Genomic DNA, 23078 nt, shown 5'->3' on the forward strand with positions numbered 1-23078 from the left:
ACAGACACGGAGAACACTTGCCGAGGGCCAGAGTTGACTCTAATACATGATCATGAAGCACAGTAGTTTTGATTTAAAAATTTAAAAAGAACCTTGTCTTCCCTTTCTAGAACCATCTCAAAAGGGTAGAGAGGTAACCCATAACTCAATGCAAAATATCGTCCTATGCATTTCTAAACCATTATGAAAAATCTGCTCACTCATCAGCACAAGATGAGTTCCAAAAGTTCCCTCCTTGTTTCCAAATGATCCTTGGATTCAGCTGCACTGACTAAACACCTACTAGCTTCCTCTTATTTAAGTCTCTTTTAAAGCTCACTGTAATACTCCTAGATTCAGAGAGCAACTCCATTTTTAACCTATTTCTACTCTTCATATTTCATTTAAATTTTGATTCGGTCCGTATCTAAATGGCAGCATTTCAGCACACGGCAGCACACCTTGAGCCTTTTTTCCATATTCTCCTCTCTGTAATTTCTCGAGTTTCATTAAATACTTTTGGAAGCACAATGAACAAAACTTCCAATAATAAAGGAAGTACAAAATACATCATCTACACATGGATAAACCCAGATTTAGGATTTACTTTCAATACATTTCTTAAAAATAATGTAATATCAAAATTATTTTTCACATGAAAAGGAAATCAATGTATTTAAATACTGAACCAAGGCCAGATAAGATGTGCATATGGCAGAGATTAACTCAATGTGGCCATCAGTTTGCAAGATGCCACTGACGGTAATCACATGTACACAAAGACCTGCAAACATTTTGGAGATAGAAACAAAACTGAATAGTGTCACAGAGCGCTTGTTTGTGAAGTGGTTTTAAATACACTTCCCAACCCCCCCATAAATGAATACATTATTATGCCATATAAAAATATACTGAAAACATACAAATCTGTCCAATCTCCCATGCATTCAAATAGAAGGCAGAAACATTTTCAATAAAAAAATTCTAACAGTAGTTTAAAATTTACTGGAAAAAAAGATAAATGAAAAGAAAAAAGAAAAAAATAGTTTAAAATTTACTATATTATATGAGCTAGACCAGTGATTTCTTTATAGAACTTTAAAAAAATTGTCGGGCACTATACCTCCTTAAGGTTAGCATATACTCAATGCTTAATAATGCAGAAGAAGTCACTCACCATTTCAGTGGTGTGCCTTCATATTCAAACCATATCTCACTAATGTCTTCTTGTCTCATAACCTTCTGAAAGTGCTTTTTCACTTTGTCAGTTACCAACGTCAAATAACTTACTCTTGGCAAAAGCAACTGAAATGAAAATTTGTAAAACCATATTTATTTACTATGTAAAAATATATACAAACTAAATAGGTTTTTGAATTTTAAGGAAAAACAACAATGTTCTTTGCATTATTTTGAATATTCCATACAAAGTCAACTGCTTTTTATAACAAATCAAAGGCTAAAGGTTTAAGATGTTTTAAAATTTCTTATGATCATTACTTTAAGTCCAGCTTATAGCATAAATACCTAGAATAAACAACACAAATCTAAGTACATGTTTTCCATAATAATCTTCTCCAAGTAAAAGAACAATGTAACCTGATGTCATATTATTTCTACTAAATGTAACTTAAAAACAAGATTCACCCGAGTTAATTAAACTGTTCTGAGAAGATAATCAATTCAGTCCTAATGTACAGCTTGAATCAGGACTTCTCAACTGGTCTCTCATGTTTTGATCATCTACCATGTAATAAATTAGTTGCAACAAAGAATACCAAGATAAAGACATAATCTGTCCTCCCCCACATGAGGCTAAAAGAGAGGTTAAAAAAAAAGAGTATTTTTGTAACTACTTACAAAAATACTCATGGCAGCACAAGGTCTTTAAAAGTCAAATAGAAATTTTCATTTGATGAACAACAGGGGCCCACTAGGTACTAGGAATAAAAGAATGGCACGTTGAGAAAGAGCATTTGAGGAATATTCTGGCAGTTGTACATAAAAAACTGAGACAGGAAATCTGTTAAGGAAATCTTACAAGAGGAGATGGAAAAGGAATGGAGAAGTGGGGAAGGTCTGGAAATCAGAACAGATTTTGCTGATTATTAATGTAGAAATCAAAGAGATGTTTAAAATGACTTTTGAGCTACACATGTACATCTTTAAAGTGCAGTAAAGAAAAAGCTCAAGGTATAATGCTGGTAGCCTGGTGATCCTGCCACTGTCAATTAACTCGCTTAATCCTATCCTTATGGAGGTCAGTCCTTGGGAATTGGAGAGAAAAGTCCAGGAGGGAATGTTGGGCTGGGTAAAGCCTCAACTGGGTTATTGTGAAGGCTGTTACTGTCTCCCCCCAAGGAAAGGTACTTAGAAAGGAAACGTAAGGGAGTATTTTGGAAAATTAGTTAGGAGATAAAAGGAGAAACCTGGTGAGAATTTGTGTCTTTTCCTCCTTTGTAGTAGTCACTCTAGCCATTTCTAAGCTTCTGTTTTCTTTTGCTGGTAAAATTGTTCTGACGCTCTTTTCCAGCTGCTTTTGTGAGTCTAATTCTGCCTCATTCATCACGCTGCTTATGCAAGGTTATGTCTCTGATCAGTAAATCAAGGAGAACCACTGGCTTGGGGAATATATACGAGGAGAAATATCCTGGTTAAAAGAAGTGTTATTTAGTCACTGAAGCTCAAGATAACAGGCCTCAAGTAGGTAAGAGAACATGACAGGGATCAAGGGGCTGCGGAGAACGAGGGTGTAGGAGGCAAGCTTACCAACGGAGTAGAGGGAACTAATACTACAAACAAGCTGTTGGATAGTATTGTGCATTCAACCGAACAGAAGGTTCCCTTTTACAAACAACTGGAATGTGATTAGAAAGAAAAGAAAAAGGGAACTAACACTAGTATAAGAAAAAGCACTAGTCGTTTTACAGGAAGTATTATCACCACTGTTTTATATACAGTTTAACACTCCGCCATCACATTCTGTTACATAAATGACACAGAAAAGATTCACTAGAGTCAGAAAACAACAGCATCAAATACAGATGTAAAATGGACAGTCTCTAAGAAACTAAAGCAGCATGGTAAATTGGCCATGTAAAACAAATAAATACATACAATCTGCCAGTTGAGTAAGTTCTATAAGTCTAGAACTTTAACTTAACTTAAAGTATCTGTTGGGCACTTAATAATAAAAACAATAATAATAATCTGCAGAGAATGATGTTAACCCATGGAGGTTATAAGAAGGAAGACACACTAGGACTAATGAGTAGGGCATCAGCTCCTGATTTCGGAGAGCGCTGTACTACATGCCTACGGTTTCATCAAAGTTGCTGAAAAATTCACAAATGATTTTTATGAAACAAAAACTTCTTTACAATAAGGAAATGAGGAACATTATTAGAATGAATGCTCTATTAAGACAGAAATATTTGTGTTTTGTTCATTGCTACATTCCCAATGCACCCGATAAGTATTTGCTGAATGAATCAGAGATGCCAAAGAAAGTGCAACAAAAGGCCAAAAATGAGTTAATAAAGACTGCCCCTCCTTAACATTCCGTAGTTGAAACCTTCTGTTTCAAATTGGCCTATGGGACTGGTCTGTAACTGATATAAGAATCCATAGTAGCTCTAACAAATAACTCTAAGATTTAAGAATGACTATATTAGACATAATTTATCTAGTAAATTTTAAATAAAGTATCTAATAAATATTTAAGCTGGTAAAAATGAAAAGAAAATAACAGCAAAAAGACGTCACCCTGACTTACACACCCAGATTGTACTACTCGTTTTTCCTAGTTGTATCTCATTGGTTTACTTTAAAGTTCTTATTTTTAATCCTGATATACCTAGCATAAAATTTACCATTTTAACCATTTTTAAGTGTACAGCTCAGTGGCATCAAATACATTCACACTGTTGTGCAGCCACCACCACTATCCATCCCCAGAACTTTTCATCATCTCAAACTCAAATTCTGTACATATAAACAATAACTCCCCCATTTTTATCTTCCCCCTGGCCCTTGGTAATCACTTTTCTACTTTCTGTCTTTTGACGTAGACTGTTCTAGGTACCTCATATGAATGGATCATGAAAATGTTTGTTCTTTTGTGCCTGGCTTATTTCATTTCTATTAGTCTTCAAAGTTCTTTAAGTTCTCTTAGTATAAAAAGGATTAACCCCCTCTGGGGATGCTGTCAACTATGTGGAATCTAGAGTTCTCTTACTCCTCCTTTAGCACTTACCAAATACTCAGTGACTCTGGCACAGGGGATTCACTTTCTTCTACATAGCTTGTACAGAGAATACATGCCTTATCTAGTTGTATAAGCTACTTCTGTTTCTTAAAAAGGTGCCTGCAATACCTGTTCATGCTAAATCTTACTTTTGTTAACAATTTTCATTATAAAATTAGAGGTTTACTTATTTAGAACAAAAATAGAATTAGAATATATTAGAATTCTCTTCCATTTCAATGTGTGAGGCATCACACCAAACAATAAGGATACAGCATGGCATAAAACAGGAAGTAGTTCTTCTCATGGAGCTTGTTGGCTAGAAAGGCGGACAGAAAGTAAAACTAAATTTCAAATGGGATGAATTCAAGGAGGAAGTGGAGAATGTTTAACAACAAGTAGCAAAGGAATAGAACCTAATCTAGGGCCTCAGGAAAGGCCCTGATAGGAAGTCTATTTTGAGGCAACAGTCAAAAAGGCAAACAAGAGTAAACCACACACGGGTGGGGTGGGTGCCTGGGCCTAAGCAGGGGTGAGAGAGACTGCTGCTCCCTCATTCCAGACAGAGAAAACTGCAAAAGACATGGACTGAATACAAAAAGGCAGGCCGGCACCGTGACAAACCGTAAGAAGTTGAATATGACAGGAATGTAGAGGGTTGGGACAGAACAGTGCTAAAGAAGCAAAAGACCAAATTATGAAGAATCTTGTAAGCTACATTAAGGACCCTAAATATGATGAAAAGCCATTAGAGGTTTTAAGCAGGCAGGTAACAAAATCAGATACGTGTTTTGAAAAGACTGTACCAACCGCCGACTAGAGAACGGAAAGAGGACAGACTGAAGCCAGGAAAATCAGTCAGCACTTACGCCATCCATCAGTTTTTAAACTGTGGTTTGAAGTAGGCTGATAGCAGTAGGAATGAAAAGTCAGGTTAAGTTGGAGAGATATTTCAGATAAAAAAATCACATGGACTAAGTCAGTGATCAAATGACAGGGATATGGGAAAAGGAAGATTCAAAGGATGAGTCACATATTAATTACCAGTAGGCGTAATTAAGTAGCCAGAGAGAGGTCTACTTGCCACAACAGGAAGGAAATATGGCAGATGACCAGGTTGTTTGGGGGTAAAGATGATGAGTCCAGTTTCAAACACACTCAGCTTGAATTCCTTCAAGACATCTAAGTCAGGACATCCACCAGACATATAGAGCTAGAGCTCAGAAGTAGAATCTTGGGAGTTGTCAAACAAAACACTCAAGGCATAAAAGTGGGTAAGAGGTCTAGAAGGAAAAAGTGAAATGAAAAATAATACAGGAAAAGCGCTGAAGAATGCCAATAATGAGGAACAAGCAAAGGAGGGAAACATGGTAAAGAAGACCCCCACTCCAAACCCAGAAAGGTAGAAGCAAGTCCAGAGTATCCAACACTGTGGAGCAAGACAGAACAGAACCACAAAATGGGAGAAAACTGTCAGTAATTCATTCAAGCAAATGAAAATTCAAAAACAGATTCTAGGTTTGGCAACAAAGATGTCGGCAGTGACTTTGGCAAGAGCATTCTGTTGTAGTAGTCAGAATGTAGTCCTAGTGAAGTAAACGGCGGGAGGTGAGAAGGGGACACGGAATACAGACTACCTTCTAAAAGTGTGGTTGTGAAGGGAAAGCAAGAGGTTGAAAGAGAATGGTCAACAGAGGGTTGTTTTAGAAGAGGAAGGATTTAAGATAATATAAATGCTGAAAAGAAGAAGTCAGTAGATAGAAGTTGAAAGTAAAATAAACAGAGATGGCAGCAGTGGAGACTATGAGAACCACCAGCTTCCTGAAAAGGCAGGAGATGGGATCCAGAAAACAGAGGGAAGACCGGGCATTGCCTAGGAGGGAGGATACTTTGGCCGTTAAAACAGGAGAGAAGTAAACGTGTGTGAGTGCAAACAGGATTTGCAGACCTGGTGGCAGAAAATTAAGGGGCTTTCTATTTTCTTTGTGAAGTAGGGAGTGAGGTCACCTGTTAAAGGTGAAAGATGGTATTAGGGCTCAGAGAATAGTTATAAAGAAGAAAGAGATGCCTGACTAAGGAAACATAAAAGGACTGCTGGGTATTGTTTAGGGTCCACTCATATTGATGGTCACGTGTCTGATTGTGTGATTTTCTCTGGTTAGAAGCCACAAAATATGAATCTAAGTAAGTATGTTTTTACATTAGATAATGTAAATGAAAAGGAATGGTTTAAGTGAATACAACAGAAACTACAAAAACTGAAAAGCTATCTAGTTTGTAACAAATTTCCTTCCTAACATTCCCTGCCAAACAGGATATAATTCTTAATGAAAGGACAGGGGTGTCAAACTCATTTTTACCGGGGGCCACATCAGCCTTGTGGTTGCCTTCATAGGGCTGAATGTAATTTTAGGACTGTATAAATGTAACTACTCCTTAACAGTTAAGTGAGAGCTCGGCACTGCCGCTGGATAGAAACCAGGCGCCGGGCCAGATAAAACAAGGTGGAGGGCTGGATTCGGCCCGCAGGCCTTGTGTTTGCCACCTGTGTGATAGGATGTAGGCTGAAAGATTTATGCCGAGACAACAAATCAAAATGCAGAAATAAACGGAAAGTTAACATTAATATGCTTTTCCAGCCCTGGCCAGGTGACTCAGCTGATTGGAGCATCATCACGTATACCAAAAGGTTGTGGGTTTGATCCGCAGTCGGGGCACATGCCTAGGTTGAGGTTTCAATCCCCAGTCAGGGTACGTACAGGAGGCAACCGATTGATGTTCTCTCTCACAGTGACGTATGTTTCTCTTTCCCTCCCTCCCTTTCTTCTTTCTTTCTTTTCCTTCCTCCCTCCCTTCCTTCCTTCCTTCTTTCCTCTCTCTCCTCCCCCACCCCCTCTAAGATCAAAAAACATATACTCACATGAGATTTAAAAAAATGCTTTTCCAATGGAAACAAAATTCCAGAACACTCCGAATAATTACTTAACTTACAAGTTTTGTATGAGTGGACATTTTAAATCTAGTTTCCAAGAAATAAGGCTATGAGCATTATAAAAGTAAACTACACTCCCACTCACCTATCCTTATGGCACCTGAACGCGAACAGACTTTTCACATCATGGTGACAAGGCTGAGCTTTGAGAACATCTGGGAAAGAGGGACAGGGGCTCTCAGGCCACGATATTTTTACCTCATTTCATCTAGAATCTTTAAAACAAGCAATTGAATATACTTTCAAGCTTAATTTACAACCAAGACACATGCGGACTAAAACCATACGGGCACTAAAACACTCACCTATAACTCTAAGACCAATGTTTTTGTATATTTTCTTCCTGTATGTATCAACTTACACTTAAGTATACTATATGTGCGCTGAGCAAAATCTGGAGTATGCTACATGATGTTAAACCCTAGTTTTTGTTTAATATTTATTAAGTACCTGTTACCCCATGTTCTTCAAAAACTTAATCATAATCACTATTAGTTTCTTTGAAAAATTAAGATGAATTCAAGAAAAAAAATTACCTATTAGGTAAAACAATTCTCTTCCTCCTACCTTTTGACAATTTCAACTCAATCAGATATAGCTAGAAACAGGTAGAAAACAACTCACATTCTAGTTCTCACAAGTCTTTTCATACTTAAACAGATTTTTATATAAAGAAGAAAAAATACTATATTTTTTACTTGAATTTTTTAACTGCAGGAAGTGTGTCAAACACCATATTCTGATTCAAAAGTAAATAGACTTAAATGATGTTATTTCTCATTTTTTGCCATTTTGACCAATTAGACACATGCATTCCTTTGTTTAGATACTATCAGAAAGCTACCCAAGGTTAAAAGTTTTCATTAAAATAAAAATCCCTAGGGTGGAAACAAAACATAAATGATGTCCTAACCCACATTAGAGAAGGAGAGAAAAAATACATCTAACAAATAAAACTCTTCTAAACTAAACCATGGCCACATTTTGTTTTTACTACAGAAGTTTTTCTAAAGGCGGGAAAGAAAACTGGAGACTTCCAGCAGTCTGACTTCCCGCAGCTCGGGCAGGTTCAGCAGCGCTGCTGCTCCCGGAGAGGCAAGGGAGAAAGCGAAGGGCAAGCTTCACTGAGGTGAAACAAGAGACAGTCCAGCAGTGCAAGTAAGTTCCCCACTTCTCCCAATTATTCTGGGTAAATGATGTTATTATGTATACCTGAGACACACACACACCAAAAGAAGTCCAATGACAACCAAGAATGTTGGCCTATTAGGGGCTATTCAATAAACAGGCAAGATACTATTATTTCAATAAACAGGCAAGATGCTTAAGTTTGGATTGTATATGTACTCAGAAAAAGAAGAAAAAAATAAGCTAAATTGAGAAGATATTTGATATTCTTTTTTAGAACTGATAATACACTAACTCAAACCTACAAGTCTACAGACCGCAATTTATGTTATTAAATAATGTATTTTATATAATACATAGTAGTTCATTGACATATGAAAACACACACATATGTTCACATGGTTCACTAAGATATATAGATAGATAGATAGATAGATATATCTATAGATATCTATAGATATATATAGATATAAAAAATCCCTATATAGATATATATTTATATCTATCTATATATCTATAGATATATAGATGATAAGAAAGTCAAGAAGGACCAAGGAGGTCTCAACATGTCAATAGTGTTTTTCCCCTCTGGGTGGTAAGAACAGAGGTCATTTTAATTTCATTCTTTTTGATTATCTGTGTTTTCTAATTTTCCATAATAAGCATGTACTAATTGTATATAAAATGTGGGAGGGATAACAGCCTCTAGGTTCTTAGAGCTTTATTCACACAAAGGGACAAACTTATGAGATACCCCGCGCGCTTTCAGCCATCAACAACACACTTACATAATATGGCTCTGCCTCCCGTTCAGTTATCTCATCCTGATACAGCGTGAAGCAAGTCGGAATCCGTCCAAACCACACGTCTCGAAGCACGTCTTTGTCATCTGTCATTCTTCCAGTGGTTAAAGCAGTACATATAGGCTAAATTCTTTTTTCAACCAAAGCCAAACTGAAAATAAAATTGAGATTAATCAGATCCTTGCAAGGACAAATAAACCTGCTCTAAAACACAGAAAGACTTTATTAAAAAAATGAATGCCAAATCAGTACAACAATTTCTAAATGCGGCGCTATTATTTATTTGAAGGGCTCGTAGATGTAACCAATTCAAAATTATGCACACTAATGAACCACAGCCAAAGTGAAACTGGAGATGGATCATTCCTTCAAACCTTATCTAAAGTGAACTCTTCACTTATGTCCTATGGTCTCTCAAAGCCCAACTACAAATAATCATCCCCACAATTATCCCTGCCCCTATTTTAACCTCTGCTACTCCAAAGAGTTCAGACTCTCTTCCAGGAAAACATACACTCACATCTTATCTTAGGGGAAAAAACCTTCGTGCAAACCTATTTCCATTCTGAATTTCATCATGCCCATGATTTGATTCCACCGATATTTCCAATCTTATTTACTATAAGATTGAAAATATTTTACTTTTGAAACCCTCTAGCAAAACTGACCCCTTAAAGCCTTGCTCTCTGTCCTATCACCCGCAATGACTAGCATGCTTTTCTCTCACCTGTTCAAATCCTACCGACACTGCAAACCCAGCTCACAATCCTCTAACCCAATGAAACAGTAAAAGTTCTACTGTAAACACAGAATATTCCCTTTACCACAAATATAGCAATAAATCTGCAAACTGAAATATTCTGGATATGGTGGAAGGACATGGCTTTTGACCTCTGTAATATCCAACTGACTTCCAGTACTAACACCCTACAACTAGATAACACCACAGTATACTGTGTGAGTAATGCTGAAATAAATACTGCACGTTCCTGAATACTGAGCCTCAACAGCCTTCTACACATACACATATGTTTGTGTGTGTATAAATTTCCCATCTTTCATAGGCTAGTTAATTCACAATTTATCATACTGTATCCTATAGAAACATTGTAAATAATCATATTAGTTTAGTCAAATATCAACTATTAACACTGAATTATTCAAGGAGCTTTTCTCTTCCACTGACCAACACCAAGTACATCAAGACTGCCATAAATTAATTAATCAAAGAGAGAAAAACTCAAGTAAAGTCCTAAATTTGTATTGCTACACTTAAATGCACCTTTGAGGTCAACTGGATGCAATGTCATCTATAGGTAAATGAGCTGAAAGAGGTGACAAAATCTGCCCAACAAGAGCACTAATAAGTCAAACCATGATAAGAACTCTGGTCACGTGAACAGAGTCCGGTGCTCTTTCCGGCGTACCAGTGTTTTACCTTCTTTACCATATATCCGTAAACAAAACTGAACTCTTGAGAGGCACTGCGATGTGGGAGTTCAAAATGTAGAATATGACGCTAGATCACTGGGACTCAAAACCTAGCTCCACCACTTACTATGCGACCTCAAGTAAGTCACTTAACTTCTCTCAGTTTTCTCATCTGTAAAATGGGAATAATGGCACTTATCACATAGAATATATAAAAATTAAATTAATACATGTAAAGTACTTAGCGTAATCTCTATAATACAGCACTATAAAGCATATCGATCTTCATAATTTACAGAACCAACAAAAATATCTCCAAAGATGTTTAAAATTCATAAAGACTTCAAGAACTAAGAATAATCAAAAGCATTATATAAGCAGGCATCACAAAAGTAAAGGAATATAACTGCAAATTATCACTGAAGATTGCATAAATAATCCTCAACATAAAGTCAATAAATATTTGATCATTTGATATGCCCAGCTCTGTGGCAGATGCTGAGGGCATACAAGTGATAATAATGGTGATAACAGCAACTTTCTAAAAAAGCCTAGACGTTACTCAGAAGGTAATAGATCTAAAACTATTAAATGTACCATGCACGTTTAAGTCCTTCCCATGGCTCTGCTCCTGCTGGAGGTTCCTCACCCTAAAGTAGCCCTCTCCACTGTGTCCTTCCAACTTAGACAGCCGCCAGGACCCAGCACAAACACCCTCTCTTCAATGCCTCCGGCAGAACCTGTTTCCTCACTGCACCTTTACTTTCCTCTACTATAGCACTTTAACCTTACAGTAAAGACTTTTTCTCTCTGATTTCCAATGTCATATTCTCTCCATCATACCATAATGGTTGTCAAAGTACCTTCCAACCCTAATATGTCCATGGTTATAAATGTTACTTTCAGAGACTTTTCATAAGGAAAGAGGGAGGGGAAGAAGTAAAATATTAATATATCCGACAGTGTTCAGGGAAGAATTGTAAAAGATATGGAAATGGAAGAATAGGTAGAATACAAACAGGCAAAAAGATGACAAATATCACACTGAGGGCAAACTAACACTGACACAGGCAGGAAAGGAGCAGAAGCAGTATGTGCGCTAATAACCCTTCGGGAAGCTCTGGGTTGGGAGAAGCAGATAATGAAAGGGCTGACATTGTGAAAGTCTTCATATCACATGGAGATCCCAGGCGAATCACTTCACTTCACTAAGCCTCAATTTCCTTACCTGTAAAATTCACCAAGCTACTCTGGAAAAAAAAATCTAAAAACTGTTTGATGTTCTACTGGACACCTACTAAGTGCTGAGAAGTAAGAGAAAGAATTTTTTAAATGTCAACTCTGTAAATGTAAACTGAGCCTAGATCATAAAACACACCACATGGAATATTGTGAGTTCTGAACTTCATCCAATAAACCTAGAGAGCTTGTGAAGTTTTAAAATGAAATAAAAACAACTGGTAGCAGTGCACAAAAGGAGATCCCAAGTCATATATAACATAGCCAGGAAGCAATTTCAGCAACTAAGGCACATAATAATGAGTGCCTGACCTAAACTGGTTACAGTGGAATGAGGTCTTTCCAAGGAAGAATGACTGGAAGTTGGTGAAAACTGGCGGAGGGACAAGGAACAGGACAGGAAAGATTCAATGCTGACAGCAGGCAATACAGCAAGGGAAGCAGTCAAGGGGTTTTGAAATCAGATTGACATGGGTTAAACCCTGACTTCCACCTATCAGCAGTGTGTCCTTGGACAACAAATCTGACATATCTGAACCTCGTATCTGTAAACTGAAAATAATTCTAATTTCAGAGGGCTCTTGGGTGTTTACAACCTGGTAACCACTCAATAAATGGTATATGCATTTAATATATGGTTTCTTTGTGCTTCCATGGCCCCTCTGCTTGAACATCCTTTCCTTCTTCTTTTGCCAAACTCTTAATCTTCTTTTAAGAGTCAGCTTAACATCAGCTCCTTGGGAAGCTTTACACTAAGCAACCTCCAATCTAATTACTTCTATAATAGCATGTCATAACCACGCATTGCAGAAATGTTTTTCTTATCTGTCCCTGGCCTCTCCCCACACTGGAGTGAGAGTTCCTTGACAGCAGAAACTGGATACCTTTGTATCCACAATATTAGCATGATTAGTACATAGCAGGCTCTGGACTTTTTGTTGAACTGGAAAATATACATATATGTATTATGTGTGTATATACATTATACATATATGTGTGTATATATATCCAATACATCTGTATATTTATATACATATACACATTTATGTGTGTGTATGTGTATATATATATATATATATGCAAATTATACTAGCTACTTAAGAAACTTTTCCAACTAAATGCTTTTCCAGATCAGTAAAATCACACTTTAAATTCATCATATTTCATAATTTTAGAAAACTGCTCTTCCTCCTCACACATACACCACGCTCTCACCGTCATGCATCCAGGAAGGCAATGTTCTGGAAGCACAGAAACCCCAATCCATGATGCAGTCTACTAGAGGTAGGGCTCTTGAGGAGCTACTTCTTGACTGCTGTATTCTCTACATCTCATTCAGGGCATGGAACAGAGCAGGTGCCCAACCAACGACAAAGAGCATAGAGAATATGACAAAAATATGATGCACAATTAATAGTCCCTTTCACACTACAAACCAATAAAGGCTAACCAATTACTCCCTGAAGCTGTTTTGCTGCCAAAATCCCCAACTACCTAGAAATTATTTAAAATATCAAATGCCTACTAGTAGTACACCTGTAAACATCTCAAAATAATAATTTATGCTGGCTGATCTCCCTTTAAATTCATGAATACTAACCTCAAAAGTGGGCCCTTGCCCTGACCAGTGTGGCTCTCAGTTGGTTTAGCATTGTCCTGCGAAACGAAAGGTCACCAGTTTGATTCCTCGTCAGGGCACATGCCTGGGTTGCGGCCCAGTCCCCAGCTGGGGTGCATGCAAGAGGCAACCAATCCATGTTCCTCTTTTTCTCCCCCTCTTCCCTTCTCTCTAAAAATAAGTAAGTAAAATCTCTTTTTTAAAAACTGGGCCCTGAGTACTGCCAGGATTCCTACATTTTTCCCCAGTCTATTTATTCCCCCATTGTCCTAGATCACCATTTCATACCCTCTCCTCAAACTTTTCACATCTCCTTCCTCACTCTCTCTCAGCTAAGGCCTGGGCCTCTATGTTCTTTTATGTTACAACTACAGATCAGTGGTTCTCAACAGGGTTTGAGAATCGGTGGTTCTCAACAGCAGGATGAACAGCTCCATCCTACTCTGAGGGATACATAGTTCAAAAAAATTTCATCCACATCCAAATGTTGAAGACCCCAGGGCTCAGCCTTTGACGCATACCTTTGGAACTTTCTCAGGACTTTACGTATCACTTATCCATTAACAATTTCTACATTTATTTCCTCAGCTCACACTTCTCTTCTGAATTACAGTTTCATATATACTACTCTGTATTGACATTTCATTTAAAAATTTAGCATGTTGCAAAACCAAATGACTTCAGATGGTCCTCCTCCTCTCTCTATTACTCTGTGGTCTTCCCCAAATCACTAAGTGATAACTGTTCTCTAGTGGATCAGGCTCTAAACCTTGGAGTCATCCTTGACCCTCTTCATGCCTGATAGCTCTAGGTTAGACACAAGTCAAGAAAATCCGCTAATAGTTTTGTCACAACCTCCACTATCGGCACCAATCCAAGTCACTCTGACCTTTAACCTGGATAAATGCAACAGCCTACTAATGGGTCTCATTTCTGCCCTTGCTGCAGACAGACAACCGAACAATCAGAAAGATCCTTTAAAATACAAGTCAGATCTGTCTATTCGCAAAGTAAAAACAAGTTCTTACAGAGTCCTACAAGGCCATATGTGACTTGGCCTCCTTCTGACCTGATTACAGTCATACCTCAGTACTCATGGGCTTCAGAACTCGTCAAACCCTGTATTCGTCGCATTTTGACAAGAAAAAAATGTTCGGCACTCAGTGCTTGCTTGGGACTCATCACACCTGCCAGAAATTGTATGAGTCACGACGCTGCCCCACAAGAGAAAATGCTTCATTTCGTAGTTGGGTACTCACTGGTTTGGGCATTCACCCTGAGTTCCAGAAAGAACTAAGGATGAGTACCGAGATATCACTCTATTTACTTCTTTCCCCTATTGCTCACTCAGTTCCAGCCAAACTAACTGGCACACTCCTACCTCAGGGACTTCGTGGTTGTTTTAATGGCTCTTTCCACTACATCCATACTGCACCCTTCTTCACCACTTTTAGTCTCTGCTCAAATACCATCTCTCCTAAGGCTATCACTGCAATTTCCTGCGCACTCCACTAGCATTCCGTCATTGATTTATTTTTTTCTCTCTAGCATTTCTCACCACCTAACATATACTTTAATTAATTTTTCAACTATCTTCGCCCCCTACCCCCAAAGTGAACTTCACAATGGCAGGGATTTTTATTGTTTTGTTCATTGTTCTGTTTTGTTTATGTTTTGTTCAGTGCCTGGTACGTAACAGGCACTCGGTATTTGTTAACTTAATAAAGCTAACCTACACCTCAAGTGTATACATTATTCTAAAAACTTATATCCATGCAATAAATATCATTCTGCTCATTTTCCCCAATTTTAACCAGCACAACTTTCCCTAGATTCCTCAAGTTCAGGTATGATTTGAAAATAATCCAAAGTATAATTAAAGTACATGAAAATAGCACTAAATATTATTAAAATGAGACTGAATGAATACCGTTGAGAAGGTAAAACTGGAAGAAATGCCCACCGAATTCAGAGAGAATTGAACTGCCTGTAAAATAACTGATTTAAATAACTGTTTCACAAAAAAAAAAATGCAGGTTCTTAACTAAACTCTAGAGCCTGGGCTTCCTACCTTAGACGTATTCCCCGAGAGAGACCGCACAGGATACACCCTCCGGCCAGCCCTCGGGATCCGGGGGCGACGTGTGGCCAGCCCCACCTCCTTCACCCGCCACCGCTGCCCGGGGCAGCGCTCCTCTGGCCCACACTCGCCCCTCCTTCCCACCACACCTGCCTGGCACCTCCCCAACCCTCCTCCTTCGTGCATTTCCTCACTCTGTTGGGGACACACACATACAAATACCCTACCAAAAACACCGGCTCCTCCTCCGGCCTCCCCCACGGGTGAAGAGGGTCGGACCGGGTCCCCGGCTGTGGACGGGCGGTGGCGCAGGGCTTGACACACTGTCCGGCAGAGACGGTGGAGCTAGGAGTCCCCAGAGCCCGCGCAGCCGCAGACCGCACCAGCGCCTCAGTGGGAGCCAAGCCCAGCGGCACTTCCGCCCTCCGCTATCCAGCACACACCAGCCGCAGCGCTGCCGCGGAGCCCGGGAAGCCCACCCCAAGTCCGGTCACCCTCGGCGCCCGAAGATGACGTCAGGGGGGCCCACGTGGTCCGCATCGGCCCTCCGAGTTCGGTCCAACCTCGCGATGAGGCAGGAGCCATGCTTGAGCATGCGCAGATGGAGTGGAGTCGCATGAGTGTGGCATCAAACACCTGGCAGGTTCACAACTTACGCCTTTTAAGAGATTCTGGCGCCTTTCGCGTAGTCATTGGTGTTTGGGGAGTTTTAAAAATACACAGACATTGCGTCCGTGGAGCTTGATTGCTCCTAAAAAGCTGGGATGAACTTCTATATATGAAAGGCTGCAGACCGGAGCTCTACAGGCCAGAACTGGGCTAATGTATGGCACTGTAATGTACTCGAACCTACTGTAGCATACACATTGTGGTATTATGCACATACTAGTTTAAGCTTCGATTCTAGTTGCCCAAACCGAGAATTTCATGCCCTGAAAGTGATCAACATCAGAAAGACCACGCTCCAGAAGCAGCTATCACAATGTCCTCTGTTATCACTATCTTGATCCACACCTCATGGTTTGCTGATTAGCATACTGAATGTCAGAGATGGGGTTTTATTTTCGTCTTGCTCAAAAGTATGATAAATGTTAGAAATGGGATTTCATTTATGAAATTAGCAGTATTTAAGATACGTGAATTGACTAAAACATTTTAGACATTCTTACCACCCTTGATGAACAGAGTAGAGGAATTCATGAAGCCTGCAGCTCAATCCCTAAGTTTTCTTGTCCTCTATAAATGTCATAGAATTCAGCCTCAGGAATTATGTTACATCTGCCTTAAGAGAACCTTTCTTGCAAGAAGACAGTGAGAGCACCTTAAAGGGCAGAGTTGGAGGGTCTCATCAAGCTTACAGAGCAGGTTGTATGAACTGTTTTTATTGATAAATGTCTATGTGTATCAGAATTTGGTTTAAGATTGGCTTCCATTATAACCTCATATCTAGATTATAGGGAACTAATTAATCCTCACTCACCTCAATTTCTTTGTGGCTATGGTTGTCTAATGAAAAGAATTGAACATTATACATGATGAAGTTAGTCTCGGTCAGTTAGCAAAATTGGCATATGTACAGTTGATCCTGAACAACACAATGGTTAGGGGTGCCAACTCCTGAGCAGTTGAAAATCCGCATAAAACTTTTAACTCCCCCCCACAAACTTAACCACTAATAGCCTACTCTTGACTAGAAGCCTTACAGATAACACAAATAATTCACTAACGTGTTCTGTATGGTACATGTATAAAATGCTGTATTCTTACAATAAAGTAAGCTAAAGAAAAGAAAATGTTAAGAAAATCATAACGAGAAAATACATTTACAGTATTTGTTGAAAAAATCCTTCTATAAGTGGACCCAGCACAGTTCAAAGTTGTGTTGTTCAAAGGTCAACTGTATTCTCCTTGCCCCTTAAAATGTTTTTAAAATTCTGAAAAAAATTAAATGGTGACATATTTCACAAAATTCAGATTTCTGGTTTGTCCTGGAATCTGACAATCCTGGGCCTGCATGACCACATAGCAACTATGTGCTGGAGTGGAGAAGCAACTGCCCCCTTTTAGGCTGGCGTGCTCTCCACAGTTTACTACTGTCCCCACAGTATCACTTATTTGGACATAAAATTACCTAAGGGGACCCTAGAAGGCCTGGAGCTTACCACTCCTGTATGGCTCTTCCTGTTTCTGATGCACTGCTGAACCTCAGTTCTTTGCACATAGGTATCAATGTTGAACAAAAGACCAAAACAACCTGTCCAGAAGGCATTATCCTGCAAAATTTAACACACATTTGATTGTGATTATGATATAATTACAGTTCTAAGACTTCACTTTTAAGGAATTCTAAGAACACACGCTTGAACGTTGAGAAAGTATCATCATATATGGTATCATACTTAGTGTTTTCTCCTTGAGGTGAGAGAACATTTGGAGGATCCAAATATTATATTGAGACTTTCCATGTTGAACAGTCATAGGAATTCCATTTGTATCTGTTTAATTGGCATTCTAAAATCAACCCAGGAGCTGGATAGACAGATTCTTTTAGCTTTAATGATAGCCTTTATTCACTTTGTTATTCAGTCATTCGAACATTTCTTGAGTTCAAATATTATGTGCTTCATAGAGTGAAAATAGCTCTTAAACGACAGGAAACAAATCCCAAAATTTAAGTATATATTTTATTTTTACTAGCAGTAATTCTTTTTTATTTATTTTGATTGATTTGTGTGTGTGCGCGCGCATGAGAGAGAGATTTCTTGTCCCACTTATTTATTTGTGCATTCATTGGTTGACTCTTGTATGTGCCCTGACCTGGAATGGAACCTGCAACTTTGGTGTATCGGGAGGACATTCTAACCAACCGGGCTACCCGGCCAGGGCTTAAATGTGTATTTTAAAGTCACAATTTGAAACACCTTCCCTGTGACTACCATGTCACATGCCATATGTGACTCTTCACTGCTACAGATAAAATGTGCATTTCTATTGAAAATATTGTGTTCAGTTACTTAGAACTTTTTGTCTTCTTGTCTACACAGATGGATTCTATCAGAGTGGATTAAAACAATATGCCAAATATCCTTTGGAAATATATATGTGTGTATATATATATTCATAACTTTTATGCATCAGTGTTTTAATTTTTCCTTCCATAAATTAACATAATTCTACATTTTTTTGAATTAGATGATTTGACTCTTCCCATATAAATATTTTTCTACAAAAAGCTTTTATTAAAAACAGGGACAAATCAGTCAGGCAGTTTTCGACCTGTTTTTTCAATGAGCACAGAAGAAAAATAGTCTGGGAAGTATAAAAATTAAGGCAAAATCTTTTTATTTTATTTTTAAAATATACTTTACTGATTATGCTATAACAGTTGTCCCAACATTCCCCTCTTTGTTCCTCTCCACCTGTTACTCCCATTCCCTCCAGCACTCCCCACCTTAGTTTATGTCTATGGGCCACTTGCATGTAAGTTCTTCAGCGTCTCCATTTCCCATACTATTCTTAACATCCCCTATCTATTTTGTACCTACCATTTATGTTTCTTATTCCCTGCACCTTTCCCCCCATTCTTCCCCTTTCCCCTCCCCATGGTAACCCTCCAAATGATCCCCACATCTATGATTCCATTCCTGTTCTGATTATTTGCTTAGTTTATTTTAGATTCAGTTCTTCATAGTTGTGAATTTGTTGTCATTTTACTGTTCATAGTATTGATCTTCTTTTTCTTAAATAAGTCCCTCTAACATTTCATACAATAATGGCTTGGTGCTGATGAACTCCTTTAGCTTTACTTTGTCTGGGAAGCACTTTATCTACCCTTGCATTCTATATGATGTCCAGTGATCTAGGCTGTAGGTCCTCGCTTTTTGTCACTTTTCATCACATTTCTTGCCATCCCTTCTAGCCTGTAAAGTTCCTTTTGAGAAATAGCTGTCAACGCCTCCATCTTGACTGAAGTCCCCCAAAGTCTTAAAAAAAAACCCAAAAACCCAACCGCATGAATCTTTTTTTTTAGTTAATAACAGTGCATCAATGTTTATTAATTACTTTCCCAAAAATAGAGAAATTAATAGCCAACTAAGAAAAACCTATTGCCTCAAACTGAAAAATTAGAGAAAATGGGTGATGTCCTATTAAAAATACACATGAATATGGTGCTTGTTCTCTCTGTTTTCCATGTTGTCTCCATTCTGTTTGCATTTTTTCTGTTTTCTGTGTTCTCTGCCCTCTCCTCATTTCTCCTTTCTCCCCGTGTTCTACATTCTCCGTTTGCTCCAATTAAGTAAGAAATGGACATGCTGGGACCTTGGCACACCACTTGTTAGGATGGGACTATGCTTTTGTAATAGCGTATGCCGAAATAAGAATGCAAAAACTGTAGAACAGATATGACTCGGTGTGACAATGACATGCGAGACAAGTGACCCAACAGCATGAATCTTGAAACACCAAAATAAATCCTTGCAATAACACGTTGTTGTCACCAGATGTCACAAAAGACCCGATGCGAAGCTCAGCTCTCACAGCCAGCAAGGCCAGCTAACAGCACACTCAATGAAGTAACAAAGTTTCCCAACAGGAAACCTCTGGTTACCTCCAGAGGGCTTGTGAAAGCCTAAAGAACTCTCAAAACAAAATTATTTCAATTTGGAAAGTAAAACCCACTCTCTAAACCTTTCCAATACTGTCTTTACTTTCCAATAAAATCTCTTTCAAATTCATTTTCTTCTCCTTCACATTCTGTTCTTGAATCATAAAATAGTACAGCGCAGCATAGGACAGGGGCTCTTAAATCCCTTATCTGTCATCTGTTACCTGTGGGGCCGTAGGCAAAATTATTCAACCAGGACGGGCTTCGCAATCCGCCATGGTTGGTGCAAGATACAAATGAGGGCCCTTTGTCAAGAAAAAGAATTTCAAGGTGGCAACAGCACGGTGTTATATCAAGCACTGTGCGACCGGACAGATGGCTTGTCCAAGAACCTGACTGTTATGCAACTTGTCCAAGTCTCCATTTTTCTTGAGGTAAAATGAGGGTAATGACAGCACCTGCTTCATAGACTTGTTTTGAAGATTAAATTGGATGATGCTCATAAAGCATTTATCACAGTGCTCAGCACACAGTGAGCTCTCAATAAATGGGAGCTGCAGTTTTTATGCCAGTGCAATCTTCTTTAGCATAGTTCTAAATATGCCCCTGCCCTGGTTTTACAAAATCCAACCCTCACTGCCTACAGAAAAAAATCTCAATGTATTGGTCTAATCCTAACCCAGTTTACCAGCTTCATCACCTGGCCGGCTCCCTGGTCTCTGTCTGGCCTCTCTCACACCCTGTACTTCTGCTTCCCCAGTTCCTTCTGTTGGAAATACACTCTCCCCAGGGCTGTAGGAAAACACAGGAATCAGAGTAACAGCTCTGCCTTAGAGTTGCTTACAATCTAGACTGGGAAATAGAATATTGCACAGAAATTTAGCAACAATGCAAGGCAGGACAAAAGGAATGATCAAGGATGAAAATGTCATGAAAGTTCAGAAGTAGAGGTTATGACTGGAAGGGCACTATTGTAGGGCATTTCATTTCATAGTTTATTAATGCTTACTATCTTATGCGTAGACCATATGTTATATGTACCACAACCATAGTTCCATGTATTCTTTTCCAAAAATAAAATTCATACTTTCACATTATTAAACACTAAACTGGAAAGAGGGGCAATATATATATTTTTAAATTAACTTTACTTTTCAGAGCAGTTTTATGTTCACAACAAAATTCTGGAGAGTTCCCATACACCCTGTCTCCACACATACAATTTCTTCCACTATCATATCCTGAACTGCATCGGTACGTTTGTTACAATCAATGAACCTACAACAACACATCGTAACCACCTAAGGTCCAGAGTTGACATTAGGGTTCTCAGTCCATGGGTTTAGCCAAATAGGTAATGACATGTATCCACCACTACAGAGTCATGCAGAGTAGTTTCGCTGTGCTGAAAATCCTCTGCGCTCTGCCTATGCAGCCTTCTGCCTCCAAACCCTTGGCAACCACTGGTCATTTGATGTCTCCATTGTTTTGCCTTTTCCAGAATCATATAGTCGAAATCATAAAGTATGTAGCCTTTGCAGAGTGGCTTCTTTCACGTAGTAACATGCATTTAAGTTTCTGTTATGTCTTTCAGGGTGCAATGTTTTGTTAAATAAAATTTTAAATGAAACATTTAATTACACAGAGCTAAATATTTACATGATTTATCTCTCTGTGTCTTTATCTGTCTCTCTCTCTCTCTCTCTCTCTCTCTTTCTCTCTCTCTCTCTTACTTAACAATATACTAATTGAAATCTGATACAGACTTTTTTCAAAAACTCTGTGTTGGGGAACTTTCTGTGGGATAATTTGCCTACATATATTAATTGCCAGAATTGCTATCCCAGGGATGGTATGTTCCTAAGGGCTCTCTGACTTTTAGGAGCAAGCAAATAGTTTAAAACACGTAATTTAAAACAAATTATTCAGTTTAACTAATAGAATAGTCTGTCATATGTTGAGTTTTTGAAAAGCTCATTTTATAATCTGACCTTTTCACACTCCCAATCTGATGGCACAGGGAGCCCATACCTTTCTCCTTTAGTGTTATCACTACACAAACACAGGGTGGTTTATTCTTCATGTTTTTCTAAACACTACGAGTAACACTCTGTAACTAACACCGTGTTTCTAAGACGCATTCACTATCTTGGGCTTTAAAGGACTAGTATGATGTAAGAAGCTGAGAAAGAAAGGAAAGTTATAGGTTTTAGGAAAGTAACAAACAATAATCAAAAGAAGGGATGAAACACTTATGTTCATACTGGGGTGTGACGAGTGGATTTTCTTCTGTTACTGTATGTCAGGAAGTTAGGTTGTTCACTATGTACACACAATCTATTGACACAGTTAACACATGCACAGCATATTGTGTCCTGGGTGCAATTCTAGAACATGTTTCTAACATCCTAACCAGAGTCTCAGTGCCCATACAACTTGGGAGGTCCTCTTTAGAAAATGCACATACTCATAAATAACGTACAGATAAAAAGTTAGGTGACCTTAGAAAGGTCCCATTCTAGTGACAGGTCTTGTAAGTTTAGCTTCACAGTAAACTCCCCCCTGTTTCTAACCATCGAGAGACTGAAGTTAAGAAATAACCTTCAGGCAGCCTGACTCTTCACCTGCCTCAGGTTCCAAGACTGCTCCGAGCCCATGATCTAATCTCCTCCGTAGAAAAATGGCTCATCTCAGTTGTATTGCCATTGGAGCAAAGGGCATAATTAAACAGGGATCTTTCATGTTCTGCTGGCCACACATTACAATTTACCACTTATGCACCCTTATTTTATTTACTGCCTTATTCTAGGCAGATTTTCTAACAGTCTTTTTATCCACTAGCCATAATTTGACATTTCTGTTTTGAGAGACAGATACAATAAAATATCGTTTGCTCCCCTCTTTCTACCCTTTCCCAGCAATCCATAAAATGACCAGTGTTCTCACAGAACAGTGT

General features: G+C 38.6%; 1 protein-coding gene across 3 annotated transcripts in view; it reads right to left on the reverse strand.

Annotated features, from left to right (window-relative positions):
- ATG5 (autophagy related 5) overlaps positions 1–16024 on the reverse strand; it is a 119561-nt gene extending 103537 nt beyond the window's left edge. The window contains exons 1-3 of one of the 3 annotated variants that reach the window (XM_024551773.3): positions 15744–16024; positions 9134–9299; positions 1157–1284 (exon numbers count right to left, since the gene is read on the reverse strand). In XM_024551773.3, coding sequence (XP_024407541.1) covers positions 1157–1284; positions 9134–9241 — 236 coding nt within the window. In that variant the 5' untranslated portion in view covers positions 9242–9299; positions 15744–16024. Of the gene's footprint in view, positions 1–1156; positions 1285–9133; positions 9300–15743 lie in introns of those variants that run through there. The other 2 variants (XM_053913728.1, XM_024551774.3) reach the window with 2 other exon arrangements.
- Positions 16025–23078: the final 7054 nt, after the last annotated feature.

Source organism: Desmodus rotundus, chromosome 11 (genome assembly GCF_022682495.2).
Source record: "Desmodus rotundus isolate HL8 chromosome 11, HLdesRot8A.1, whole genome shotgun sequence".
NCBI classification, from domain to species: domain Eukaryota; kingdom Metazoa; phylum Chordata; class Mammalia; order Chiroptera; family Phyllostomidae; genus Desmodus; species Desmodus rotundus.